We start from the raw sequence: 11,984 nt of genomic DNA on the forward strand, positions 1-11,984 counted from the left end.
CTGCGCCGAGGCAAGATGGAAGAACACAGCAGCTGCGGGAGAACAATGTTTTGGCTCTGAAGACTGGAACGAACGAACAGCCGAAGGTGAACTAAAGAAGCCAAAGCACCCGATCGTGGTCATGCACTGGTAAGAGCAAACTACAACAATCGATTCCGACTGGACTTTGGCCGCCGGAATGTCCGGCAGTGTTACGGGACAGACAACAAAGCGGGGCAGCAGCAGACTGCAAGCAGCAGCGCAGTAACATTACATTACCGCTAGTTAGCAGCCCTGCTGCTAGCCGTCTCGGGCTAACCTCGGCTAGCAATAGCTTTTGACGAGCATCATTGTTCGTTGAGTTGCATGGAGCCATTTGTTATGGAGTCAACATTACTGCACCATCACTTACAGTCGCTTCACTGTTCCATCAATTGTGAGCGGCCTAGACAAAAACAGCACGTTTTCACTGCGAATAGTGCATCTAAAATAGTATTTAATGAGGGGAAAATATCAACATAAAACGTCCTTGATCATGTTGCCGACTCTTTGCCCATTCTGTTCGCCGTGTGTGTAATCGCACTTCGTTTTAACGTTGAAACCACAATTTTATTGTATTTAACAAAAAATCAAAGTCCACGATCCAATTGGTTATAACGTTAAGACAATATCTTGGCGTTCTTGGAAAAGGGGAGATTTCAGTTCAAGCTTTCATGGTGTGTTGTTCATCCGCGCAGACGTCCTCTCACTGCCGTTATTGCATGGCCATATTAATAATTGCATGATCCTGCATCACAAAGAAGGGCCCTGCAAGAGTGGTTAGCCTTAATGGCTAACTCGCTAGCTAATTGCATGACTAGCAATCTAAATGGATTTCCAAACGGAGTCAGATGACAGGATTCACCCAACGTATACTCTGAAAAATAGCGCTCAGTTGTCGCTATGCGAACGGTCTAATTTTGCAAAGTTCCTGTATGTGTGTGCACTTGGTAAAAGGCTTCAGATGTGTTGGGTAACCTTACATTGCACAGGTAGAGTAAACGGTTAATTCGACCACCAAAATGAATGCATGCAAAAATAATGCATCCTAAAGTGACTGCAAAAATGCTGCTATTGGTTTAAAAAAAAAACTTTTATAACCTGTATAACATGTATATAACTATGCAATGTGACTTAGCTCTGTTTACTTAATGCTGTACCCCCTCCAACTGTATATACTTAACCCATGTTTTACTATTTTGATTGTATTTTGACACCTGCTTTGGCATTGTAAACGTAAATGTTTTCTCATGCCCATATAGCTCCTTTGAATTAAAAATTGAATTACATGGTAATGGTTAAACATGCAGCTTTGCAGGTTATAGTTTTAAAGGAATCTAAAATCATGGTTACCCTTTAATTAAAAGTTAGCAACATATTTAAATATTGAGCTATATTCCTAGAGTAGGAGTTATCTAAATATATATATATCTGCCTCTGTATTAAATAATAAAATAGTCTTCAGAAAGAAGAAATCTGTTGGGGGGGGGGGGGGGGGGGGGACTCACAACGAAAGATAAACCGTAAAATCCTCAGTGTTACATTTTCCATTTGTAACTCGATACAGTGTAGGTCATTATTGCACACTATTTACAGCAGCAATGTTTCAAATGCTGGCTCTCATTGGTAGATAAGTCCATTCAAATAGGATGTCCCGGGTGAGCCGACCCATCAAACAGATTAACATACAGTAGAGCTTCAATCCTCTCTCCCCTCCTCATTTGTGTCCATCACTGCAGTTGCAGTGACCTTTTTGGTGTCGGAAAATACTGTACTGTAGTAAAAGAATTTTAGCGCTGTGTATCCAATGTTTTGCATGTTTCCACATGTCATGAATCCAGACTGCAGTACTTTGTTGACCCACAAACCCGCATTTTTAATCCGACTAAGCACTCGGTAGAGAGAGATCAGAGGACATGAGAATGATTCCTAAGGGCCTTGATTAACTAAGTCCATAATTATTGTCTCGTCAGCTATCATCTGTATTTATACATTTTCTTAATTACTACTGATGTGTACTTCTTAAAAGAAGTATACAGTATATTTTTCATCACCTGATTCTATAATTGACCCCTGCTCTCTTTTTTCCCCTGTCTCAGGATGACACTGACTGGCACCCTGTAGTTTTCCTGCCGGCCCGCCCACATTCACCATGAGCATTATTCAAGACAAACTAGGCAATGAATACCTGCGCTCCAATGGGGGCATGGACTCCAACTTTGGCCCCGCCGGGATGATCATGTTCAGCCACCTGCCCCCGGTGACCAGCTTCACCCGGCTGGCCGCCCAGTCTGTCATGCAGGACCTTCCGCCCCAGGAGATGATCTTCAAGAAGGAGCGGGACTCGCCTGACTGCAGCATGGGCGCCCTGGGGGCCGGTCTTGTGGGGTGTGGGGGGGTGGGAGACTATGTCCACGCCATGGGCATCAAGCAGGAGAAGCTGACGGAGCACGATTACCGCCTGCCGCTGTACCCCGGAGGACCCGGCAAGAGCACGGAGCTTCTGGAGGTGTCTGTGGGGAACCACCAGAGCCTGCTGGTACATGACCTCAGCATGGGCAATGTAAGAGTCTGACCAGTACATCGACACAGACACAGTCAAAAATCGACATTAAGGCAGAATATATATATTAGTATTTTTTACTAGTGTAGTTGATGCTCTAGAGTCTAGAATCTAGAATCTCTAAATGCAACACATAATATTGTATTGTATTTATTTATTGTATATATGGGGAGTCACACGTAGCAAAGGCTATGCGATCGGGACTCGAACCCATGACATGCTGTCACGCTACATTGTAGCCTAGGTGTCCCGACCACTAGCGAGCCAGGCCTGTTTTTTTTGTACAATGTTTTTTTTACTCTTACAAGAATAATACGAGTGGTGAAAAGGGCGAATAATTGTTGGTGATTATTATTGTGGGCTCGAGTAGGGAGCCCACTTTAATTGTATTTACTATAGTATTTTCTATAGTTATTATTATTACATCTAATGCTGAATGGGTGCTGAACTTGTCAAACAGCTGATATTTAAAAGAGGCTGGGGGAGGAGCCTGAGAAAGGAGGGGAGGAGGCTGTGTGGGGCATGCGATGCAATGGTGTTATAAATCTGCTGGAGGCGTGACATGCAAATTATAAATCACCCCCCTCCCTCCACTGCCACCTCTTCTCTTGCCAGAAGGATGATGTCATCCAGACTCTGCATGAATGAAAACATCTTGGCAAGCGCATGGGTGTCTACTTCTTTGAGATTTCACTTAATTTTACACACACACCTTTGTGTAACAATAGATGGGCTTTGATGGTGGACAGGGTCTCGATGTTGATAAAAAAAATGAGACTGTCCTGCAGTTTGACAATTTTTCACATGCAACTTGAGTGAGGAGATTTTATGTGAGAACAAGACTGCAGAGTCCTGTTTGCCTGTCTGGCAGCACAAAGAAAACATAATGAAGGAAGAATTTCAGTCCTGCTTATATAATTAGGATAAAAACGTGCTCACACTGATGAGAGGTGTTTTGAGGAAAATAATTATTTTCATTTTGTCATGCTCCCCAAATCTTGTGCCTATTCTCAGCATATGAAGGAAAAAGGAGATCCGTACACTGTTCTCAGCATAACTACATGTGTGTGAGCATGTAGCCATTTTTGCAAACCCTGAGGCTTGTGCTTTTTAGGTCGAGTAAGTCAGACTTTGTTTTGGCTGGACTGGCTCCTAATGTAGGCTAATCCCAATGACTCGGTTGATATTTGAGAACTTCTGCATGTGAGTCCGGCATTCTACTTATCCCCATATGGCACTGGAGAGCAGCCTATTCACATAATATAAAGTTTAATTTAATTCAGTTTCCAGGGGTTCCCAAGATAAATTATTGATAGTTGGGAACCAAATCATACTTTACCTGTCTGTAATTCCAAGAATGTACAGATGGAACATTCCCATTACTTTGTACACTCTGTTAACTTAATGCTGAGGTATTTATTGTGTCCCAAAAAATATCAAATGGATGTCTGTGTCATAAAGCATCTGAAAGGACCCCCAGGTCTTTGACATTTAAACAATTGAAATTCACTGTTCTACCAAATGAACTACATAGATTCTTTGACGATACATTCTCACATAGGCTCTCATTCTGAATGTTGCGTTTAAAAACAACACTATTAAGTGAAGTCTGATATCCCTCGACTGAGGGGGGGATTTCCCTTTGGTTGCGTGCGTGGTAGATGTTTGGTTTTCTATGTGGGAGACCTGGGTTAGAATCCAGGTGTTTAAATTAGACTAGAGGCTTGGTTTCCTGCTAAGTGAATGTATCGGAGTAGCCTTGCCTGAATTCCAGAAGCCTAATTTCTAGCATTAGACTTGGTGGATGTTTTGATTTTCTTTGCGGCATTCAAATCTAGGTGGTTGCATTGCCACCAAAGTGTCCATAATATGTTTGTTTTGGACTCAAGGCCGTAACCTTCAATCAGCTTATTTCCATTTGTCTCTCTGCTCTCAACGCCTCTCCCATTGTCATTGTCACAGCTGCCAAGTCGCTTAGGAAAGGAGCCCAGTGTGAGAAAAGGTCGAAGGTCAAACGGTGATGGACAGGAGGCAAAGCCCAGGAAGAAACGAAGCGAGGCAAGGGTTGGTTTTGTCCCCATTCTAACTTTTAGTAATTAATTTGAGAACACTTATCTAAATTAATGCACACATAAAATTCAGCAAAATTAATTACAATCCTTACTTATTAGGTATATGATGATAACTATATTGTATTAATCCCCAGAGGGGAAATTATCAGTGCATAACATTATATCCAAATATAGACAGCAAAACAGAGAAGAATTATGCATATGAATGCATAACATGTCACTCAACATTCCCAAATGTACAAATAGCGGATCTATAGGTCCATAGCGTGGCACCGTGAGCTTGTAGATCTGCGATTTGTGAAAAATCATGAAAATGTGGCACAAATCTTTTAATATATATTTTTTCAGAGCAAACGTTTTTAACAAACAACATATTTTCAGATGGGGGTCCACAGCCAAATGCAGATAATTCTAGGGGTCCTTGACATGAAAAAGGTTGAGCGCCACAGACAGAAACATAGGTTTTTCAGAAAACTGTTTGGATTCAGAAGACATTTTATAGAATATAGTGTCGGGACTAAATGGGTTAATATGAATGTAAAGTTTTGAGTTTAGTCTGTCATGAAAATGGTTCAGCTCCTGAGGAGTTGACTGTCTGCATCTGACACAATGTTTCTCCTTGGTCTGTCTGTAGCAATCAATGATGTTGGACGCAGATGGAGGTAGCATGTCGCCCGGCTCCAAGCCACACATTTGTGAGCACTGCAATGCATCCTTCAGAAGCTCCTATCACTTACGAAGACATGTCCTCATCCACACAGGTATTGAAGATAGAGGATAGTTTCCACACAGTAAAATGCTCAGTTTTAATTTGACTCCAAAGAGTTTACAAAGGGAACTAAATGGATTCTTGCGGGTCCAGGTTCCAGTTCTACACACTTGAGAGTTAAATGGAAGCAAAATGACAATTTGGTAGCGGTTTGGGTTGTGCAGTTGTTACTCAAAATATTGCCGTGGTATCTTCAATAGTTGATACATTTTGGAATATCAATTTCTAATCAATGGAGCATCTTCAATGATATATCATTGAAGATATCTCGCCAATATTTGGAATTACATCATGGCAAGGTAACTACATACCAAGAGAAAGAATAGAACTGGCACATCCACTGGAGGGCAGGTGCAGGACTAACAATGGGTCTGCACACTGTAACTTTGTAAAGCTCCCAGTCAAGGGTTTATTATAGATTAACGTTTCTTCATCAGAACTACACAACCCAAACCTCTACTAAAGTGTAATTTTGCTTTAACATGACAATTTACTGTGCATAGCTTCTTTTGTATTATTATTGATTTGTTCTGCCTTTTACCTTTCTTGTTTAAGGGGGGTGTAAATCATATTGTATTCATGGAATTAGTCTGTCCAAAAGTCAATGCTCTTGTACAGAATAACATACAAGGGCAGAATTGTATACAAAAGAATAGAATCATCTTTATCTCCTGGTTCACCAAACAACCATATAATTGCAAAACCATATCTTGCTATCCTTTGGATAATGAAAATATACTGTATATAATATTATGTCATGTTGCATTATCGATTTTATTTTCTGGCCCTAATCTTGTCCACCATTCCTGCTCTGATCTGGTACAGAGCTAAATGATATTGTTCTCTCAATAATAAAATGGTATGCCTGAAGAACATTAGAATGATTAGTGGTTAAATCCTCAGGTAATATTTTTTAACTATTAACCTATGATACAAAGGCACATTGAAATAACAGCTATGGGTGATTTTCAAGCCAGAAGTGATGCATAAGTACGTTTCATGTTCAGTTAATTGTTTTATACAAGCAATTTATTAGTTTAAAGTTGCCCTATGTAACTTTCCACTTCTAATTGAACCCCTGTGCAAGTCATGAATTACCATTGAGCAAATAAAGCCTGCCTGTTTGCTCAAGGATTGAGCATTTAATCATGTAAGATCCGGAGTACTAGTTGGATTAATTGATTTGATAAGTAATCTTATCAGTCTTTATTTTAATTATTATTAAGCAGTGTAAGGGTACGTTTACAGTGTCTGCCTTAAAAAAAACAATGAAAGCCTATGGGAAATGACAAAGGCTGCACAAGGCACTTTTCTTGGCTGAGCAGCAGTACTCTTTCAAAAGCTGAGAATAGTTACACTTTTTGAGAAATGCTCTCATGAAAGGAGCTGCTTTTTATCAGCTGACCAATCACAACAAAACTTGTGGACATTTACAAATGTGGAGCTGCTCGTCTGTCGGCCGTGGAGGATGTCACGCACGTCGCACACCCATACAAGACGACCACCAGCGTCGTCCCTCCAAAGCAAGTGCATCGCTTATTCGACATCTTATTAGATATTTGGCAAAATACAAAGCTAAAATGCTGAGCCACTAATCCAAGCTGATCAGCCAGCAGAAAAAGCACTTTTCTTCACAAAAGGTGGATATTGTGAAACCTGTGTGATACCCTATGACAGACCACCCGATTCGACTGTTATCAATAGACAAGACCGAGTGATAACGATCAGTTTTCGACGAGTATGGGCATGCTCTGCCCGACTGATAAAAAAACCCTGACAGGATTAAGGTTGGTGAACATGCGTTAATTGCGAACGCAGTGAGCACTTACTATGAGACCTAGCAGATCATGTCTGTCTGTCTGTCTGTCTGTCTGTCTGTCTGTCTGTGTGTGTGTGTGTGTGTGTGTGTGTGTCTGTCCCGCTATCCAAATATGGAGTGTGTTGCATCAGCAATCACTCAGCTCCATATATGGGCACAAAAGGGGCCAGGTCCACTCAGCTCCATATATGGGCACAAAAGGGGCACCATATAAGGAGTCCCCAAAGCAGCTATACGTCCAAAACCCAAATATGTACGAGCTGCGTTCGCTTCCCGCGTTTGCGCGTCTTACTCGTATTAGGACCGCGCTGCGACATGCTTGCGGTTAAGTTTAGGGGAGGGTATGAGGATTCTTGTCATTTTCAGTAGGCTCCCAGCATGTCCAGTAGACCTGACTAGACCGATATGATCGGTTAACGTGTCATCAACGCCAATTGCAGCCTGTAGGCTCCAGACGAGCCGATCGGCTAGATAAGATCGGCGTAATAAGTAACCTACTGGGAATTATCGGTTGATTTTCGGTCGAAACGGCTGGACAGACAGGTAATTTATATATCCATCATCGATGCTCTTCATCCGTCAGTAAACATTTTTCTGTCATCTCTTTATCACCTTCATTTGAGGTCTGATTTGAATGAAACTTAATACAGGGGTTCACTTGAAGTTTGTTTTTCAGCATTTTGTGCACCATAACACTGTATCTGTGGTCTGGTTTATTTATAAAGAAGTCACTGGGACTCGCTGTAACATTACTGCCAACCAGCTTTCTTGAGATATAAAATAATATAGAATATCATTATAATATAGACGGCGTGTTATGCGCCATATTTGTTTGTCTACTGAGAACATTTTTTATTGACATTTATTGTCCTTTTCTCTCTTTTCACAGTAGTGATATTATTGTTATACGAGGGTAGAATCCATTATAACCACATAAAAAATAACATTTGGTCATATTTCAGGTGAAAGGCCATTCAGGTGCAGTCAGTGCAACATGAGCTTCATCCAGAAGTACCTTCTCCAACGGCACGAAAAGATACACAGTGGTGAGTGTTGCAGAACAGCCATTCATTTAACAGGCTGCACATAGTCTGTGAAATACTGATGCATTCAGTGAACCTTAACTTTCAGCATTTTTTATAGTTGCCGTCTGTCAGAAACCTCATCTCCTGTTTTTCTTTTACCCCATATATAATATATATATATATACTTTATATAATATGTACCATATATATAATAATATGATAACAAAGGAACGTTTTGGACATACAAGGTTTCCACCCCGACAGCAACTATAATATAACCTGGACATGTGCTGTTTTGGGCAGGAGAGAAGCCCTTCAGCTGTGATGAGTGCAACATGCGCTTCATTCAGAAGTACCACATGGAGCGGCACAAGAGGACGCACAGTGGAGAAAAGCCATACAGATGTGAGACCTGCCAACAGGTTAGTGAGCCTTCAGGGGTGTTCAAAAAGTTACTTGTTGAGTTTCCATCCGGATGAAGTATTAACTGAACCAGATTCTTTAAGCATTCGTGTGGTATTTGTGTTCCTAGACACATTTTGCTGTTATTACTTGATTCAAACTAAGCATATATGTGCTTTGCAGTATTTTTCCAGGACAGACCGATTGCTTAAGCACAAGCGAACCTGTGGAGAAGCCATAAAGAAGGGCATGGAGCCGGGAATGCTGGACCTGGGATGTGCAGACATGGGCCACGGCAGCTATGGAATCACTCAGGGAAATGCCGGTACGACCGGCAGAAAGAGGGGACGGTCCAAAAACCCCGGAGAGGCAGGGGAGCGCAAGAGGAAGAAGGGTGCTGGAGGAGGAGGAGCAGCAGCAGCATTAGCTGCAGTGGGGGGGTTGGGGGCCTCACACGTTCATGGTGCGGTATCTGGAGGATACGGAGTCCATGACTACTCTGTGGAGAATCAAACGGTGTCCTCCTCTACTGAACCAGGACCCAGCATGCACCAGGGCCGAGCTCCAAAGATGGCATTCAAGAAGGCCAATCGTAAAGGCCTGGACAAGGTGGGGCTGGGTCAGTCCAGGCCGGATTCCATGGAGCAGAGCGGTGGGATGGACAGCCTTGGCCTCATGCAGCCCAACAGCGCCAAAGCGGGCCCCACCAGCAGCAATTATGATGATGCCATGCAGTTCCTCAAGAAGAGACGCTACCTTCACGCGGCAAACAATGCAACCACACCATGTGTAGGGGTGGTGTCCGCTGGGGCCGGCAATGACTATGATGTCAACAACCACCTGGCAAGCCAGCAGTCAGTCATCCAGGGTGTGGTTTCTGGTGTGATGGACAACGATGCGCCCCTGAGCCTGCTGGACTCCTCCATGGGGGTGGACAAGCACGACAAGTCTGGCATCCCTGACGAGGTGCTGCAGAGCCTGTTGGACCACTACACTCAGAAACCCGATGGCTCGCACCACGACGTCCACTTCGACATCAGCGACCAGCATGTGGAGCTTCATCCGCATCCGGACGACGGGCGGGACATGGGCCACGACACCCCCAGCCCGTCCGGAGACAAGACCGTCATCATGCATGAGTACTCTCGCTTCCTACTGCAGGCCTTGGAGCGCACCAGCCACAGTGCCAGCTTCCCCCTGGGCCCAGCGCCTCCCACCTCCGGCCCGTTCACCAGCTCCCACCCGGGCAACCCCCTTTACTCCGACAAGAATATCTACACTACTTCCCCTCTGGAGTGTGGCTACGGCCAATCGGTGGCCTCCCCCTCCTTACCCTCCTCTGTGCCAAAGTCTCACTTTGCAATGCTGTCAAGCTCCTCGCCGCAGCACAGCTTCCACCTGAGCAGCCTGGAGCCTTCCACACACCAGCAGCTCACCCCGTCTCAGGAGCTCACCGACCAGATCGAGAAACAGCACTCCTCCTCCTCCCCTCCTTCCTCCTATCAGATCAGCCCGTCTGACCTGAGCAGCCACAAGGACCAGCAGCCGATCAAGAACGGCACCACTACGGTTTTCACTCTGGCCCCGTCGCAGGACCTGGCCTCTCTGGACAACTCCTCAAAGCCTTCCTACCAGATAGAGAACTTTGCCCAGGCCTTCGGGTCCCAGTTCAAGTCGGATGGGCGTGGCTTGTCTTACGGCACTGACTCGGGTGGGGAGGTGGACCACAGGATACGGACAACTGTGTCTGAATTCTCAGGGTATAGCAGTTTGTTAGCTGACGTCAACGAGCCAGTAAGTACAGGTTCCAAAACCCCAACAAGCCAAAGCTACAGATGAGGGGCGCTGTGAGAGGGAGAATGTTCTGTTGTTGAAAGTTCATGTTTTTGTTTTTAAAAAGAAAATGTTTTGTAGTGCTCCTATTTTATTATTATTGTTATTATTATTTTTTTAAGTGACGTTTTATTTTAATTATTATACTGCCGCTATGTTTATAATATGCCCACTCCTCTTCCCAGGATGAGCCTGCTTGGCCTACCTACAAATGCAATTTGTTTCAGAATCCTTTTCCTTTTTCTTTTTTTTTTCTTTTTTTTTTCAAAGCTAACTACAGTATGTAACAAGTCTGTTTTTATTCATTTCATATTAGTGTCAGTAGGTCTGCTTGTTAATCGTTAGGTTAAAAAGTACTTTTTAAGCGAGCATAGAGTAGCAATGGACTTGTTTCGCTTCCCATGAGCTGACATGTGTTTTAGCAATCAACGTTACAATTGTAAAAAATATGACGCGATGGCAGGGAATAGCCCAGAACTGAAATAGCAAAAACAAACAAAAAAAAGGTTATTGTCTGTTACAAGGTTAAAAGTATTACTCAGGAAAAAAGTGTAAATGGAGAAGCCAATGAGGTGCATTGTGCGCTCATTTCAATGGTGTAAGTTTGCAACTTCAAAAGGATTATTTTTTTCTGTTATGTATAATTCCTTGGTGAGTGAGTGTGACAATAACGGACTGCCGCCAGCTCACTTACACTGAAAACACTTTCCACTTGGCTATATAGAGATTATGGTACTTTCTTGTCAATGTGAAACTCACGTTTTCTTCAATAAGGGCCATATATATATTTATAAAAATATATATTATGTAAAATAACAGATTTAATCATTCTGGGGAACTGCCAGGTGAAGTAGAGGAAGAAAGGGGGGTTGTTCAGGGAGTAAATGTTGTCCTTGTTATTTTTTTGGAGAACAGAAGTGATGCTAGGGCTTTTCTTTGGCCAATAGAGGTTGCTGTTGGACAGCGGTAGAATGGCCTTCCCCTCCTCACCCCCTCTTCTTCCAAAAGTCTCTTTCTTTAAAAGAATCCAATTAGCACTTTGAGCCGTTTATTACATCACGTAAACCACCCTGTTGAATCGAGAAAGCTCAAGCGGAACAGAAAGCGGAATGGCTTTCGAAAAATGATGTCTGTTGGTTTTGGGTGAATACAGATAAGGGTCTCTAGGCTTGATCATGTCCTGGTCTGTGATTGCAATGCCCTTTGTTTGGATGGCATGCTTTTTATGGTATGTTTGGGTGGGTTGGGTGGGGTTTATATGGACCAGTGGGAGGGTGTGGTCATGGTGGGATTTCTTTTTAAATTAACGTCTTTTTATCCTCATATTTAGGGAAGGGTTAGATAACGGGAGGTGGGTGGGGGTCTTTTTGAGGAAAATTATTAACATATAAACGGGATAATGTAAAATAAATTCAATGCCCCTAGTTTTAGTTTTAATTGTTACCCAGTTTAGCGGCTTTTTCTTTATTATCAAATTTGATGA

At 43.0% G+C, this 11,984-nt stretch overlaps 1 protein-coding gene across 2 annotated transcripts; it reads left to right on the top strand.

The window, feature by feature from the left end:
- On the top strand, window positions 1-11,715 carry znf281a (zinc finger protein 281a). Of its 2 annotated transcripts, none has more exons than XM_080775264.1 (7): window positions 1-129; window positions 2,118-2,581; window positions 4,544-4,645; window positions 5,288-5,414; window positions 8,204-8,287; window positions 8,570-8,688; window positions 8,852-11,715. In XM_080775264.1, the coding sequence occupies exons 2-7, from the start codon at window positions 2,171-2,173 to the stop codon at window positions 10,505-10,507; spliced, it is 2,499 nt and encodes an 832-aa protein (XP_080631390.1). In that variant the 5' UTR covers window positions 1-129; window positions 2,118-2,170; the 3' UTR covers window positions 10,508-11,715. The 2 variants fall into 2 exon arrangements, with proteins under 2 accessions (XP_080631390.1, XP_080631391.1); XM_080775265.1 differs by having other exon boundaries at window positions 4,544-4,639.
- Window positions 11,716-11,984: the final 269 nt, after the last annotated feature.

The sequence above is a fragment of the Protomyctophum bolini genome, assembly GCF_963924005.1.
Source record: "Protomyctophum bolini genome assembly, chromosome: 11".
NCBI classification, from domain to species: domain Eukaryota; kingdom Metazoa; phylum Chordata; class Actinopteri; order Myctophiformes; family Myctophidae; genus Protomyctophum; species Protomyctophum bolini.